This window comes from Mus caroli, chromosome 7, assembly GCF_900094665.2.
Source record: "Mus caroli chromosome 7, CAROLI_EIJ_v1.1, whole genome shotgun sequence".
Taxonomy (NCBI): Eukaryota; Metazoa; Chordata; class Mammalia; order Rodentia; family Muridae; genus Mus; species Mus caroli.
In genome coordinates, this window is record NC_034576.1 from 72,978,065 (window position 1) to 72,993,986 (window position 15,922).

At 47.9% G+C, this 15,922-nt stretch overlaps 1 protein-coding gene and 1 long non-coding RNA gene across 11 annotated transcripts in view; one reads left to right on the forward strand and one right to left on the reverse strand.

Annotated features, from left to right (window-relative positions):
- Positions 1–506: 506 nt before the first annotated feature.
- Positions 507–14,022, reverse strand: Nr2f2 (nuclear receptor subfamily 2 group F member 2). Of its 3 annotated transcripts, none has more exons than XM_021166855.2 (3): positions 13,212–14,022; positions 4,847–5,374; positions 507–1,994 (listed from the first exon to the last, which is right to left on the reverse strand). In XM_021166855.2, the coding sequence occupies exons 1-3, from the start codon at positions 13,252–13,254 to the stop codon at positions 1,720–1,722; spliced, it is 846 nt and encodes a 281-aa protein (XP_021022514.1). In that variant the 5' UTR covers positions 13,255–14,022; the 3' UTR covers positions 507–1,719. The 3 variants fall into 3 exon arrangements, with proteins under 3 accessions (XP_021022514.1, XP_021022513.1, XP_021022516.1); XM_021166854.2 differs by lacking the exon at positions 13,212–14,022 and adding an exon at positions 6,990–7,909; XM_021166857.2 differs by lacking the exon at positions 13,212–14,022 and adding an exon at positions 6,916–7,000.
- The window catches only part of LOC110297832, a 111,194-nt gene continuing 107,465 nt past the window's right edge, over positions 12,194–15,922 (forward strand). For all 8 annotated transcript variants that reach the window (XR_003837138.1, XR_003837142.1, XR_003837140.1 and 5 more), the window contains exon 1: positions 12,194–12,605. This is a non-coding gene — a long non-coding RNA (uncharacterized LOC110297832). The remainder of the gene's footprint in view (positions 12,606–15,922) is intronic.

The following is a 15,922-nucleotide window of genomic DNA, read 5'->3' on the forward strand; positions in this document are numbered from 1 at the left end:
AAAAAAAAAAAAAGAAAAATCACACTTACTTAAGGAAAAACTCATTGCAAACAACTGCCCTCTATTTACAGTTCTGTGATTAGCTTGCTTGAACAGTCCTCTGCATAACTGTCAGAAATGTACAAAAGAGCATTTTTTTTCTGATCATAAAACAGATACTGATCTCAAAATTTCTAATACTTTTCACAATACCTTCCCTAAGCAGGCACTTAAGTGTGACAAATATAAGGGCCTTTTTTTTTCCTGGAAAATCCATTTTTAATTAAAAGGAGGATTAGGTGAATGGGGGTGGCTTACTATATCAGTGTGGCACTTCCTAAACCATAGATAAACCATTAACTTCAGCTCCCCCCCACACACACACCCAAATTAAACAGGCAAATACACTAGTCTACCTTTGAACAAACTGATTGAGGGAGTAAACAAATGGGGCCCCCGCTGGCTCAGCGAGAACTCACAGGGGCTCAGCTCCGTGGAAAGACAGTGAGTGGGGACAGCCAAGCAGATTTCAGATATCAAATAATATTTTAATTTCTGAATACTTTCAATTTCCTTGGAATATAACACACAAAGACTCGACCAAACAGTTCAGTTATTATAACTTTTACAGTATACAGAAATGTTGCACTTAAAAAAAAAACCTTCAGTTTTTTAAAAACACAAACTGTAAACTCTAAGATACTGAATCAATCACGTTACCTATAAGTGCCAACAGTGTTATTTTGTCATGCTGATTTCAATGGTATTTTTTAAAAAGGGGAAATATCAACAATTATAATACAAAGGGCTTGCAAATATACAAACAGATATAGGATTCATAACAATTCAAGAACTAAGAGGGGGGGGACCCAATTCAAATTACAAAAGTTCACTTTTATTCAAAACCTCAGCTTGTGTCTTGGACACATTCCTTGGCTGCCAATAAATTCCACAGTTCCTTCTCTTTCTTAAAATATTTTTTTAAAAAGCTAGGTTTGTCGTGGTATGGGGTGGGGGTGGGGAAGCTAAGTGTTGATGTGATTCCCCCAGCTTGCTAATTAGAGTGCTCAACTTTACCTTTAAAAAAAAAAATTTGGCCACCACTTGTAAGTGCATTTCCACCATCTCTGAGTTGCCTTTTAAAGTTTTATGTCTTCCTATGCTATTTTCATGGACTCAGTTTTAATTCTTGCAGAACATATATTTTAATGATACACAGTTTTTAAGAAGCCAAGATTATATCAAAACTTATTATTGAACCACAGAATAAACTGGTTTGGAACCAGAAAAGTTAAAAAAAAAAAAAAGAACAACTAGAGGTACATAGACACAGGACAATTAATAATTTGGAAAAAAAATGACTTACTTTGTCCATTCTGCTAATTTTCTCCCAATCTCCTTAAATGCACTTTTAGCAATATTTTTCAAAAATTTACCAAAAAGAAAAAAAGACTAATTTCCTTTTTATACAAAAATGATAAGTAGCAGGTTGTTCTGCCCAACACGGGAGTTGTTTTCTTTCTTTCTTTTTTTTTTTTAATGCATTCTGTAAAAGTTCATTTGGCAGTCTCTCTCTTTCTCTCTCTCCTTTTTGAAATTCACAGTCCATTAAATTCTTCCCCTCTCTTCTTTTTAGCAAACTTGTAACATCCTTTCTTAACAGAAGGAAATTAAGCAAACAAAACCAGTCTTTTGCCTTTTCTTTCTCTGTTTCACTCCCCCTTATTTTGATTGATTTATTTATTGAATTGCCATATATGGCCAGTTAAAACTGCTGCCGGACAGTAACATATCCCGGATGAGGGTTTCGATGGGGGTTTTACCTACCAAACGGACGAAAAACAATTGCTCTATGACTGAGGAGGAGACCGTGCGGAGGGAAGGGAGACGAAGCAAGAGCTTTCCGAACCGCGTTGGCTGGTTGGGGTACTGGCTCCTAACGTACTCTTCCAAAGCACACTGGGACTTTTCCTGCAAGCTTTCCACATGGGCTACATCAGACAGACCACAGGCATCTGGAAGAAAGTTTAAAAAAAAAATAAAAGGTGGGAAAAGAGGGGGAAAGAGAATTCATCAGATTAAGAGGTTTGAAATGGGTCACCTGAGGTGTGCCTACAGTGCTCTGTCAAACTGCCCCATCCAGAGTTGGAGGAAATGCTTATACACTGAAAACTTCAAGGGGGAGGAGGGAGGTGACAAAGCTTGAGATGGTCCTGGAGTGTTTACTTTAAAATAAAACACGCTTGGGTGATGCAGGCTTTCATGGCTCCAGTCCTCAGGCTGGGTCATTGGGAGGCCTAAGACAGTGTGTTGGTGCAGAGTACCCAGACAAACAGAACACAACCATCAATACTTCTCCCCCCCCCCATCCTCTGAATTTGGCTTATTATACAGTGTGCATGGGGATTGGGGGGGGGGGAGGCAGTGTGACAACCTGGCCCAGCCTTCAGTAATGGCGTCCAAGACCCTGCCTCAGATTCTCCCCAAAGAGGGCGACTCATTTTTCTCCAGTCTTTGAAACTGATTTAAGTGGCCCTTTAAAACTGATCTTGTCAGTTTAGCCTATTGAAGGGCAGCCATGCAAACTGTGATCTCTCTGTTCATTTGAGCTGTTTCTTTCCCCTCCTTTTCTTCTCTCTCCCTTTTCTCCCACCCCCCTTTATTATTTTTTTTAAGACCAGGTCTCTCCAAGAAGCATCCCCCTCCCTGTTATCTTTAGGAAAACACTTTTCTTTTTCTTTCTTTCTTTCTTTCTTTCTTTCTTTCTTTCTTTCTTTCTTTCTTTCTCTCTCTCTCTCTCTCTCTCTCTCTCTCTCTCTCTCTNTCTCTCTCTCTCTCTCTCTCTCTCTCTCTCTCTCTCTCCCCCCCCCTCTCTCTCTTTCTTTCTTCCTTTCTTTCTTTCTTTTCCTGATATGTGAAATTACAATAAGTGCCTTTGAAATGAGAGGCTTCTTGGTGAAGGCAGTTCAGGTTGTGACCTGACCTTTCAGGGCTCCCCAGACAAGACTGGGGTTAAGACATGCATATTGTGAATCATTAAAACAGATATTCAAAAACAGTCACCACCACCATCAGAACACACTTGTATCCTCCTCCACGGTGTCCAGGACTTCATGTGTCTACAGAATGCCTAGGTGACTGTGGTCAGGAATGAAATATCTGTTTGTCTAAGGCTCCTTCCCTCCTGGATAGAACTGTCTCCCTCTGAATCAGATAACAGGGACCTTTATCTCTTTGTGAGGCCATCTGCATTCTCCACACAGGCCTCCACATCTTGCAAACAATAATAAATTAAACTGTTTCGTCAGTGCCAGCTATGTCTTCCCTTGAAAGACCAAGGGGGAAAGGGGAAGAATTAACAATGATATCAAGAAATTAACAGCCACCTTCATCATCTGAGAACATGGGCCGGGTATCAGGTGAAGTGGGTGGAGGTGGCAAAGGGAGAGGACTAGCCTGCCACCACATTTGTGTCAAGTAATCACTCTAGATAGGACAGGCTCATGAGAAGAATAAGCCAGATTCAACCTTCTGCATATAGCTCTGGTCTGGCCAGAGTGATGCCCTCTGATTATCTGAGGACTTTGGAAGGCAGAGTTTGGGGTGACCTGGTATGTGTGTGTGTGTGTGTGTGTGTGAAACACTAACTCTCATATAAGACGGCAGGTTGAGAATGAGTCTGCAGGACATTCAGCTAATGATTTAGTTCCCAGACTTCTTTAAACAATAAAGAAGACACTTGGTCCTCCTATCAGTTTATTCCATAAACTCACAGTCTCTTCCAGCTTTCTGACTATAAGGTTAAAGATCTGGAGTGAGTGACTAGGTTCCAGGCCTTGCCAATGTCCAAATGTTTGTTATTCTTAGTCAGGGGCCCCTTTTGCTTCTCATCCATGACAAAAGAATCAGCTGAGAATTTAGTTGTGAAGGGTGGGAGCCATTTCCACCCACCTGGGTTGTGGCTGTACTGAGACTGGAGGCAGCCAAAAGGCTCAGGTGTGGCCCAAAATGGAAAACCAGACACTTTTCAAACATCACTGGGCCTCAAGAGTTAATGAATATCAGATCTGTTACTCACACAGGTTAAACTATATGCAAACTAATTAGATTTCCTAATGCAGTCAATGATGGTTTTATATCTCCAGCAACATTCATACCTTCAGACCCATCCCAAGTGGGCACACACTTTGGGTTGCTTCAAAATTGCCTCAAGTGTTGGCCTGAACAGGGGAAGCCAGAGGCCAGCCTTCAGCCCCCTGCAGACATTCTGGAATTACGGTAGTCCTTTAGCCTCTCTTGTCCCATTCTGACAGCACCTCCCACCTCCTGACGGTCTGCATTATTTTTAATGAGATTGTGATTTTAAAAATTGCTGCTCTCAGGTTGGAGCTGCCTGGAGCCCCAACTCCTACTGAGTTCGAAGGCAAACTTTCTCCCTGCAGGGACAAAGTTTCTCCTACAGAGATGATGCCAGGGCTGCAATATGCCCAGGGCTATTTTCTTGAGGTCCCAGCCAGGGTGCCAAGAAAAAAAAAATCCCAGAACTTGAAGAGATTCCCTGGGGGCCAAATTGGCCCAGAGGACCTGAGCTTAGGCAGGAGCAACAGAGTCCATTCTAGGTTGGCTATTGCATGAGAGGAAGGGGCCTGAGAGGCCCTAAGGCCCTGTATGTATGTATGTATGTATGTATGTATGACTCCATACATAAGGATGCATGGGGAATTCTTCTGCATCCCATGACAAGCCAGCAGTTATATCATGTTCCCACTGGTCTTTTAAGAGGGAAGTTGGGCTGGCCATTTTTCCCCCAAGGCCCTAACTCTGCCCTGGGAGTTCTTGGGTACCTGAGAACAGGTCTCCTTCCTACCTGAGGTGAACAGGACTATGGCCTTGAGGCAGCTATACTCAGCGGAGTCGACGTGCAGTGCCTTGAGCTTCTCCACTTGCTCTTGGAAGATCCGTATGTGGTCCATAAAAGCGACCACCCGGTCGGCTGACATGGGTGAAGCGTGTAGGCCAGCAGCGGCAAGGAGCGGGGCGACATGGAGGGGCATGGAGCACTGGGCCGCATTCAACACGAACAGCTCGCTCCAGGTGAGGCGAAGGAGGGCCACCTGGTCCGTGATCTGCAGGTCAGGGAAGAAGGGGATGTTCCGGGCCCACTCAACGGCGCTGAAGAGCATCCGTGCGGCCAGTTCGCAAATGTTCTCGATGCCCATGATGTTGTTAGGCTGCATGCACTGACTGCCGAAGCGCGACGTGGGGTAGGGCTCCGCGCGCAGGAGCAGGGAAATATATCCGGACAGGTACGAGTGGCAGTTGAGGGGGTCCCCGTTGGTCAAGGCAAACTGCCCGTGGGTAGGCTGGGTAGGAGGCATCCTGCCTCTCTGTACAGCTGCAGGAGGAAAGGAGACACTCCACAGTTAATGATCAGCCTTGGTCCCGCATCCTTCTATAAGACACCAACCTGTCCCAGGCCCCAGAACAGCAGGCCTACTACAGACACAAGAGTCTGCTGCCTGCCGGCCTGGTAACCACTCCTCACAAATCACCTCTCAGGCCAGCTCTGATCGCCAGAGATCAACACTTGCCTGTGAGGCCCATCTAGGCTTGGTCCGCCGAGGACCCAGAATTGGTCACTTTGAATGGGGTCCCTGGAGCTGTAAGCGGGATGCAGCATATCCTTAGGGCACCTTTCGTTTCATTTCATTTCTTTCTTTTTTAAAACTGCTAAACAGCTGATATTTCTTATTGATTGGAGAAGGAACGAGACGGGAATGTAGGGGGAGGGTGAGACGCTTTTGCACAAGACATTAAGGTTTACCCCAGATGGCCTGTGGCCACCTCCGAACGACTGTCCCCAAACCTTGTAACCTCAACCCCAGCCCAGGAAGGAAACCCCGGCGAGAGACAGAGTCTTGGTCTGGCGTCTTTGCCTGATCCGTGAGCTCAGCTCGGAGGAGGAGAGACAAGGGAGAAAAGGGCGGAGAGAGAAAGAGAGCGAGGCCGTCAGAGAGGAGAGGAAGCCGGAGAGAGGCTGGGAGCAGACGTGGGGCGCTGGCGGAGCCCAGACAAGGCCCGTGACGACCGGAGAAAGCCAGCGAGGCTCAGGCACCCGCTGTTATCTGACTCAGGACCGGGAGAGTCGCTCTCGCAGAAACACAAAGAAACCCCGGCATTGGCTCGCTCCAACCCGGAGCCCGCGCCCAGGCGCGGAGCGCGCCATTGGTAGAGCACTGTTCCCGGCTCTGGGATAATTTTATATCACAAAGACCCAACTGGCGCAGAGGGAAAGCAGCGGCCCAAGGCCCCTTGCCCACACTTTCCTACTCCCTACAGTGCTCTCAGGGTTTCAAAAGTGAAAGGAAAAAAAAAAAAAGAGAGAGAGAAAAGAAAACAAGAGGTATTTTTTTAAGCAGAATGTTAATCCACGGAGGGGGGTCACATGAGCTCTGCCCAGGCGGCAGCGTTAATACGGCGAAGTGCATAAAATTGCCATTTGTAATTTGAACCTCCTGTACAAAAGTACAATCTCAGGTTGTTTTTTTTTTTTTTTTGAAAAGGTGGGGGTTGGGGAGAGGGGTAAGGAGGAGGGACATATGTTGAACACGCAGGAAAAACAAGGAAAGAGAGAAAGGGAAGAGAGAGGGGGGGACTTTAAAACAACAACAAACAACCCATTCCTTGCAGAAAGGTGAACTCTAATGAACTCTCAATCAATGCAAAAGAAAGGAAAAGCTGTCCGGAGAAGGAGAAAGAGAGAGAGGGGGAGAGGGAGAAAGAGTGGAGAAGGAAAGTCTACTAAAGCATGCGGACTGTAGGGGGGTGGGGGCTGATCTGGGTTGCAGTGCAGACCCCCCCACCCCCCTCCCCGGCTCCAAGTACCAAATCCCCTCCGACTGCAACCAGGAGAGCTCGGGGCTTCTGAGTCCTTACCCAGAGCAGGCTAGCCAAACGCACCCAGAGCCCCGGGACCGCGGGCGAAGGGGGAAGAAATGAGAGGCCGATACCTTCCCGTCTCATGCCCACTTTGAGGCACTTTTTGAGGCGGCAGTACTGGCACTGGTTGCGGTGGTGCTGGTCGATGGGACAGTTCCGGTTGGCGCGGCACGTGTAGCTCAGGTTCCTCCGCACGCTGCGCTTGAAGAAGCTCTTGCAGCCCTCGCACGTGAACTGGCCGTAGTGCTTGCCGCTCGACTTGTCCCCGCACACCACGCACTCGATGTGCTGCTGCTGCTGCTGCTTGTCGCTGCCCGGGCCGCCAGGGCCGCCCTGGCCGCCAGCCGCTGTCTGGGCCGGCGTGCTGGCCGGGCCCCCTTGGCCCGGCGTCTGTGGCGTGTGCGGGGCGCCAGGCGGCGGGCCCGGCACGGGCGGCGCCTGCGAGGCCTGGCTGCCCTGAGAGCCGGGCACCTCGTCCTGGGGGTCGCGCCACGTGCTGACTACCATTGCCATATCTATGGGGGCCGCGTCCGGACTTCTGCTCCCCTGGCTGCGGGCGGCGGCGGGGTGGCGGCGGCTCCCGGGTCTCGGGCTCCGGCGCGCCGCCTTTTGTGTGTGCGAGGGTGCGAGAGGGCGCGGGAGGGCGCCCCGGGTGGCTCAGGGCTAGTTGATTTGAGGTTGGTTAGTTTTTCCTTTTTTGTTTTTTTGTTTTTGCTTTTGCAAAGTTTTGTCGATTGCTTGTCTGGCCCGGTGTGTTTGTTTTGTTTGTTTCCCTCGGCTCAGCTTTGTTGGTTTCGGGGGGCTTTCCGTCCAGAGGGGAGGGCAAGGGGACAGGGGAAAGAGAGTGGGAGCAGAACGTGGAGAGAGGGAGGGGAGGGAGAGCTGCAAGTCGATTGTCTGGCTTCAAGACAGAAGTAGGAGGCAAAAAAAAAAAAAATCTCTCTAAAGATCTCGCTCGCTCTCACTCTCCCTCCCTCTCTCCCTCTCTGGTTCACTCTCTCGCTCTCAGATCTAGTGTGCAGCGGAGGAGTTGGAGGAGGAGAAGGAGGAGGAGGAAGAGGAGGAGGAGGAAGAGGAGAAGGAGAGGCGACTGTCCGGGGGCCAAGTCCAGGGCAGCCCACAGTCAGCCATTCAGGAAAGCCATCGAAATCAGGAGGACTGGGAGAGCGGAGGCGCCGGGCGCGGGCGCGCCCTGGGAGCCAGGCAGGCCGGGGCGGAGGCCGGCGGCCCGCGGAGTGGCCGGAGCTCTGCCCGGGTCCGGGGGAATCAGCATGAAAGTGGTCCGCGTCCGGCGCTGCGCGGCGTCGTTCTGGCGCTGGGCCGCCGCCGCCTCCTGCCCCGGGCGCCTGGCGCGCGCCGCGCTCGCTCCGGACGCCGCCGCCGCCGCCGCCGCCGCTCTCGGAGGCCGCTCGTTGCTCCCCGCGGGCCGCCCGGGCCGCTGCCGCCGCCGCCGCCGAAGCCTCCGGGTCGGGCCCGGAGCCGCTGCGTCTAGCGCCGCCGCCGCCGGTGGAGTCGCTGCTGCTGCCGCTGCTGCCGCCGCCGGTGGAGCCGCTGCTGCTGCTGCTGCTGCTGCTGCTGCTGCTGCTGCCGCCGCCGCCTCACACACATAGGGAAAGAGTCAACTCGCCGGCGGCGGGGGAGAGATGATAAGAGAGAAAGGAGGGCAGATCAGCACCTAGAAGCGCATCCTTAGTGCGCAGAGGGGGGAGAAACGGAGAGAAAGAATGAAAGAGGGAAGAGCAGCGCGGCACCCGGAGAAAGGAGGCAACTCCGGCAGAGGAGGAGGAGGAGAAGAAAACACACACGCGCGCACGCACGCACACACCGCGGAGAGAAAAGAGCAGAATCAAAGTGATCAAATATGCTAAAAAGGGGGGCGCGGGAGGGAATGCGATTTATAGGCGCCGGGGCTGGCAGAAGTGGCTTCTCCGCGATCAGCTCACTGAGCTCTCTATATAGTGAACTTTGACACGACTGCTGCAACTTAGCGCACGTTGCCATGGCGACGGCGCGCCTTATAAGGCAGCCGCCGGGGTTGGCCTGGCCCGGCGCGCGCGCGCCGCCCCCTCGTCGTCATTGGCCGGAGCGCAGCGGCCCCGCCATGGCGGCAGCGGGAGCAGCCCGGTCCTAGCGCGAGCGGCGTCGCGACAGCCGCACGGGGCGCGCGGGGACGGAGGGGGGCGGGGACGGGTGGCCGCGCGGTCCTGGCCACAGAGAGGGGGATGGGCCCGGGTGGACCCTGGAGCGCGGACCCCGGCAGCCCCGCATCGGGCACCGGGGTTTCCGCCCTGGCGGCAAGACTAGCGCGCGGCGCACACACTACGACTCTTAAAGGCTCCGCAAGGGGTTGAGGATGGAGCCAAAGACTTAGTCTCTCGCAACTTGGCGATGCCTCTAAATGCGCCGCTCGCGGTCCACCCGGGACTCCCGGCGCATTATGTAGAACCCACTATGCCAAAAGACTGAATAATGCTCTCCCCTTCTTTGTAGAGGGGTACACAGCGGAGGTGGCAAGGTGCCGGGATCTGGGCTTGCAAACCAAAGATTTGGCTAGATCCGAAGGGTGGCAAATCCTTTGCTTAATGAATTCCCATCACTTGCTCGGTTTGGTAGCTCCTTTTTGTTTGTTTGTTTGTTTGTTTGTTTATAGGAAAAGAAACCGTTCGATATTTGCCTTTTTCTTTGGAGGGCTAATATTTTATAGATTTGTGGCCTGACATTTTAAATGCTCAAATGAAGCATCTCGGATGCTGAGAAACACCAGTAGACTTCACCTCATTGTTATGATGCAATTAAAATAAATTCCTCTCAACTTTATCCTCTCTTATTGGTTTTAGCTAACTGGCCAGCCAGTGACCTGTCACACACCGGGTCATGAAAAGAGGGAGAAAGACCTTTCTGTCCGCTGATGGACAGGCGGAGGCAGTCTCTCAGCCTCGCCTGTGCACACCCTCTGTACACACATGTAAACGCACATGTATCAGATGCACATTTGTCAATGTACCCAGACAAAGACGTCCAAGACGACGCTTCTAGGTCATAGAACAGTTGAATATGGACTTCATTGTTCCAATTCTCTTTAAATACCCATATAGTCATTAAAACCCACCCAGCGAGCCTGCTCCAAATGGCAATAATACCAGCATAACTCATAAGAGCCTCAAACACGCCATAGTCTACCTCAGCCACTGCAGGAAAAACAAACCCTACTGTCCATGTCATTCATCTCAAGACGTTCAAACCAATGATATTGATGTGTCTTTGATTGTGTGCCTCAGTTTTAACCATAAAGTATATAGAACCAACCTCCAGGACACATTATATTCTACTGACTAAACTTGCTGTTTGATTTAGACCAGCTAGTTGATTGTGAGAATTTCATAATTGTATGAAAATTTGTTTTTCATAGGGAATACTTTGAACCAAGACAAAACTAAATCCATAAGTCAAACAGGTTTGCCAACAATTAAATTATGTTTTTTTAAAAAAAAAAACATAAAATTTGCTGAGCTACAAGAGGGAAAAGAGGAACACCACAAAGAGTAAAACAACAACTTTAGGAAGCATCCTTGGTAGCACAGAAATTTGGCAGTGTAAATTTTACTTTAGTAAAATGAACTGACCATATAGTTAACATGAGAAAACCACCCTTTCGGGGCAGTCCCTTTTACACATACAGACAGAGTGTGAGACAAGGAGGGCAGAAAGATATGGGCAGGCAGAGGCTGACTTTTCTTTGGCAAAGGAAAAAAAAATCCTATTTAAGCTTCACTTTCTCAGCCTTCCCTTTCTCCACAGAACTCACATATTGCACTACAGCGGCAGGTGCTGGGATTATTTGAATGTTTCAAGAAATAACAAGCTATAGCAGGTACTAGCCTATCATCAACCTGGTGTGTAATAAGATGGTCATAGAGTAAAGCTAGGCTGAGCACTTCTGGCTGATTAGAGACACCATATAACTTTCTCCTACAGAGAATAAGAAAGATAGAAAATAAGTCATTTCAGAGAACTGTGTGTCTTTAAAAAAAAACTTCTCTGGTTTAAGGAATTATTTGATACTGCAAATGTCAGATTAGAGATAGCTCAGCATATAGTGAGACTGAGGCTGACACAGGAAATTTAATAGGTAGCCCCATCTCGACTTAATAGATGAGCATAATTGATTATGGAGAAATGTTAATCTTGCCTCTCCAGTGCAGCCATTTCCATGGCAAGATTACTTTTTACACACACACACACACACACACACACACACACACACGAAGAGATGATTTTTGAGGAGAAGCTTCGTGTGTGTGTTCCTCATTTTTCTAGCTAAAGAAATTATAGACTTCATATATATATATATATATATATATATATATATATATATATATATATATATATGAATTGTAGAATTACAGCCAGCTAGGCACATAACCACATAACTACCACCGAGTTAGAGGTGCTTCACTTTGTATTTTAGGACTCATTTAGCTATAGAAATGCTGTTTAGAAAGGGAAGGGAAAAAAATCACCACATGAATTGTAATTAATTTTACTGAGAGGATGATGAGACAGGACAGCCGAATTGGGGGTGGGGAGGAGCAAAAATATTTTTAAATGCCCTTCTTAAAGATGCTCAGCTGTCTTAACTCTAAGATTTAAAAGTCCTAAAATTAAAAGATACAACTCTATATGTTATTATTTTTAAAAACTCAGCCAAGCCCTTTACTGCAAATGTAAATCTATTTTAATGAGAATGGTGGCAAGCTTTATTTGACTGGTCAAAGTTAGGGGAAAACATTTGTCTTAATATGAAAAAATATATAATCCTCAACTCCCAGGAATATGGTTCCCTTGCAGAAAGTGGTTGGCTAGTCTGTAATTCTTTACAGATTAAATCACAATATGAATACAGACCCCAGCAATTCCGAGTTTAACTCTGAGCTCAGTAGAATCCAGGATCCATTGAATTTCTCCTTTCCCTCAATCTAGTCGTGTGTGTTTTTCTCTTCCACCACACTGGAGCTCCGTGAATAGAGAAGGGGCTTCCATTGTGTCCCTCTGAACTTCCAAGTCAATGCAATTTTTAACCACTGGCTTGTGGTACTTTGAAAATCACCAGGGGCTGTCAGAGTTAGGTCCTCTGAAAAATTTACAGTGCTAAATCAGAGCATATGCTGGGAGGGAAAAAATTGCTTAAGATTGAAGTAAGTGCAGTATCTGTCTGCCCCCTAGTGTAAGAGTCCTCGCTGCCTAAAATCCAACTTTAAAAGAAAAGGAGCCCTTAAAGGGAAACGACTTGGGGCTCACGTAGGCATAGCAGAATGAAACTTCCGTACATTTTAATCTGAATAATTCTTCAGGATTGAAAATTATTTGGTTGTGCCTTGGTTGGACTGCGCTGGGATCTCGCTGCCTCTACGTTTCCGGAGTCTTTAGTGAAGAGATGATTTTTTTTTTTTTTTTTTGAAACTGGGTTTATGTGCGTCCCCCTCACCCCTCCTCTCTTTTTTCTTTCTGCCTCTGTCGTCTCTCTCGCTGGCTTTTTTTTTTTTTTTTTAAATGAGGATCCGTTCCATGAACATTTTGCACAGAGCACAGAATTGCTTCTAAAGTCAGCCCGGCGCAGTTGCAATAGACAGCAAAAAGGTAAACGTTTGCCTGAAATCCGCACGGCAGCTTCACCACCCCGCCCGATGGTGAGTACCCTTCTCCTTGCGATTCTCCTAGCTTAACAGAGCGCTCTCCTTCCGGAACCGCGGCCGAGGGCGCCAGGCAAGGCTTTGGTCCCTGCCTGCCTGCCTGCTTGCTTGCCTGCTTGTCAGCTGCACAAGGTTGCAAAATGAAGCGCAGAGGCAAATCGAACAGGAAATTCTGATACCCAAAGCCAGCCTAGCAGCCCCTTCGCTAGCAAACCTAGTCAATCTGCTGCTTGGAAAACCAGGCATATAGGATTGGTTTTCAGTCAGTTCTATGGAAGGAAATGAGTTTGAGAAGACAGGACGAGGAGATGGGAGGCAACCGCAGTCTTTATGCTTCGGTTTAATCATATTTTGGCAGCTTTGCAATTGTATTTCCCCCCCTTCCACCTCTGCTACCACACACATGTAATAAAATATGGCAACGCACTGAATTGACTGCCCCCACCCTCCCCCAGACCCCTTCAACCACAGTCCGAGGCATTGCATACACGTTAGCAAAGCGATTTTCTGAAAAGCCCCAAGTCATCCCCAACCCCACACAGCACAAGGAGAAAAGTGAGAAAGAAGAGAAAGAGAAAAAAAAAATACAGTAAGCAAACATACCAAAACCATATTTGCCTTGTTCAAGGTCCCAAACCGCTTGCATCTTCCTTCTAAACTGGAATAACTCTCCTTTAGTTTGGCGGGTGAAATAAACGCTTTGTTGGCCCCCTGAAAAGATGTGTCTTTGATAATTAAAGAGACTCTCCTCCTCGGTGTTTATCTAAGCGATTGTGCAAACTGATAAAAAAGTAGGCATTAGTCTGCAGGGAAAAAGAAAGGTGAAAGAAGAGATCTTCCACCTCAAGGAACTGCTTCCCTGTGTACCAGGCGCTCTCAGCGGTTGGAAAAGCCTGCACACTAACTTTAGAGAGAGAGAGACAGCTTCAGGGAGCTTTGTACATAGCTGCTGAGGAATGCAAGCCTCGCCTTTAAGAAAAAAAACCCCAAACCGTAGGTAGGAGCTGTCTGGAGTGATCCTTGTCTCTCATCTGATGCCTTAGAAGGAAGAGTGCGTTGTTACACCTTGTTTGGGGCTGGAAAGAGGAGACTTTAAAAACACCCTTCCAATTGAAAAAAAAAAATCTCCCAACTTAATGAGTTTAGTCCGAGGCTGGAGCAACTCGGCTCAGCATTAGCAGAAAACCGAAAACAACTATAGGCAATATTGCAAAGCAGGAGAACCCCGAGGCACAGCCAAATTCCACCATTTGGGGTCGAGAGGGATGGAGGCTAATCCTAAAGCAAGTTGGGGGGAAAAAACAGAGGTGGGGGGGGGGGACTGCAGCCTAAGACTGGCAGACACGGTCCTCTCACCCTGGATCAAAGATAGAACTTGAAACAGGAGGCCAACATTTTTTCCTAGGAATCAGTTGGAAACCTCATTTTCTACTTTTAACTCAAGCCCCCCCCCCCAATGATTTTTCTTCCTCTCCCCTGTGGATTAGTGCCTCCCTCCCCTTTCTACTGTCCATTCTAGAACTTTCCTGAAGAGGAAATCTATTTCTTTTGGGGGGAGGGGTTCCCCCTATTTCATGCCTTCAAATAATGAATACTTAATTCACCCCTCCCTTTATCAATTCCCCCAAACGAGTAAAAGAAGCAGGGATACAATAACTGGCAAAAATCGAGAAGAGACTGAGCTGTCTCTTGCAGTTTAGTACAGTTTTAAACTAATGGATTTTTGTTGTTGTTGTTGTTTTGTTTTGTTTTAAGAGGAGAATAATGGGGAAACATGAATCTTTTATTTTAGGAAACTGTTATGGTAAGATGTATGTCAGACTTGACAAATGGAACGAACACTCTTCACTGCTTCTTGTCCCTGTCTTAAACAGGAATTAAGTTAAACACAGTGCTGAATGTTAATTACATGTTTACTGGCTAATGAAAATTACAAATGGTTTTGCCACCTCAAACAATGATGAAGCCCTGAAGACACTGTAATTATATACTTTGAGGGAAAGAACTCAGAATATTGATCATAAGAAGTGTAAATCTTTTTTTAACTATTCATTAATACCATAAATATGGGCGACAGAAGTTTTTCCTTGCGGTTTGTCTCATCAGTTACAAAGAGTGGATAGCTGGTGGGACTCCTCCGAAGAGGAGGTGCACTCTGTCTCTTAGAAGGAGGCCACGTGTGTAATTCAGTAATGCCCCCTCCCTTCTGCCCCGCCCCCTTCATCCTAGTTGAAGGTCGAGGGATCTCCAACAGGGAGGCCGGGCTCTGGGCAGGTGAAGGTGATCTAAGTCCGGGCCTCTCTCCTCCCCTTCTCTGGCCCTCTCCTCTCCTCTCCCGCCTCCTTTTCTTTTCATGCCAGGTCTGATCGATGACCACCTTCCCCAGCCTGGGCGCCTGGGATAACCTAATGAAAGACCAATTAGACCTGGCAACTCATCGCCACCCAGCTCCCTCCTTCAGAGGTGACTAGGTCAGTTATTGCCAGAGAAGGTGGGGGGTAGCGATAGGGATGGAGGTGGCTGCTGTACCGGTAAGGTGGCTCAGACGCTGAACCAGAGCTGGGCTTTGGAGTAATTATTTTGTGGTCATTTTCTTCCAACTTTGGTCAAATTTAGAACACTGGTAGCCATTCCAATCTTGAGGGTCAAAGGTGAGAGATGCACTAACCCTAAAAGGCAGGCCTGCCTGACCGAAAAGGCCAAATCGGGCAGGGCCATGGGGTTAGGGTGAGGGGTGGCGAAACTCCATGGCTCCTCCAGGGTGGGGCCGGGGTGGGGGTTGAAAGCTGGCATGCAGGAGTCCATCACCAAGTGCAGGTTTAAAGTGAAATATTGAAGATTTAAAAACAAGTGTTCAAGGCTTGTGAGACTGGAGTCCTCCTTCTCCCTGTGAATTCCCAAGGCTCTGGTCTTTGTCTTAGAAGGAATGGAGTTTCTGAATGGTGTGAAAAGGACAGAGAGGGTCGCTTCCAATCGATTTTACTTGTCCTTTCTGCCTTTTCGGATCAACGCCCTTCAATGGACACAGAGGTGCTCTTTCAACCAAAAACTTGTGCTACATTTTCTGCCTGTATTGGTGCTAAATACAATAAGCGTCGGGCAGATTTTCTTCTTTTTGCTCTCCAAAGCCAAAGCAAAAGAAAAAAAAAATCATCCAGCCAACCCCCCCCTAATTAAATTGTTTTATATGGACAGTCAAGACAGAGCAATTAAGTATGCATTAGTATAAAGATAGACTCTGCAGATAAGGCGTTTTAGAAAGCCATGGTTATGACAAGAGCGAGGGCATTAAGATATGGGGAGGGGTGCATAGA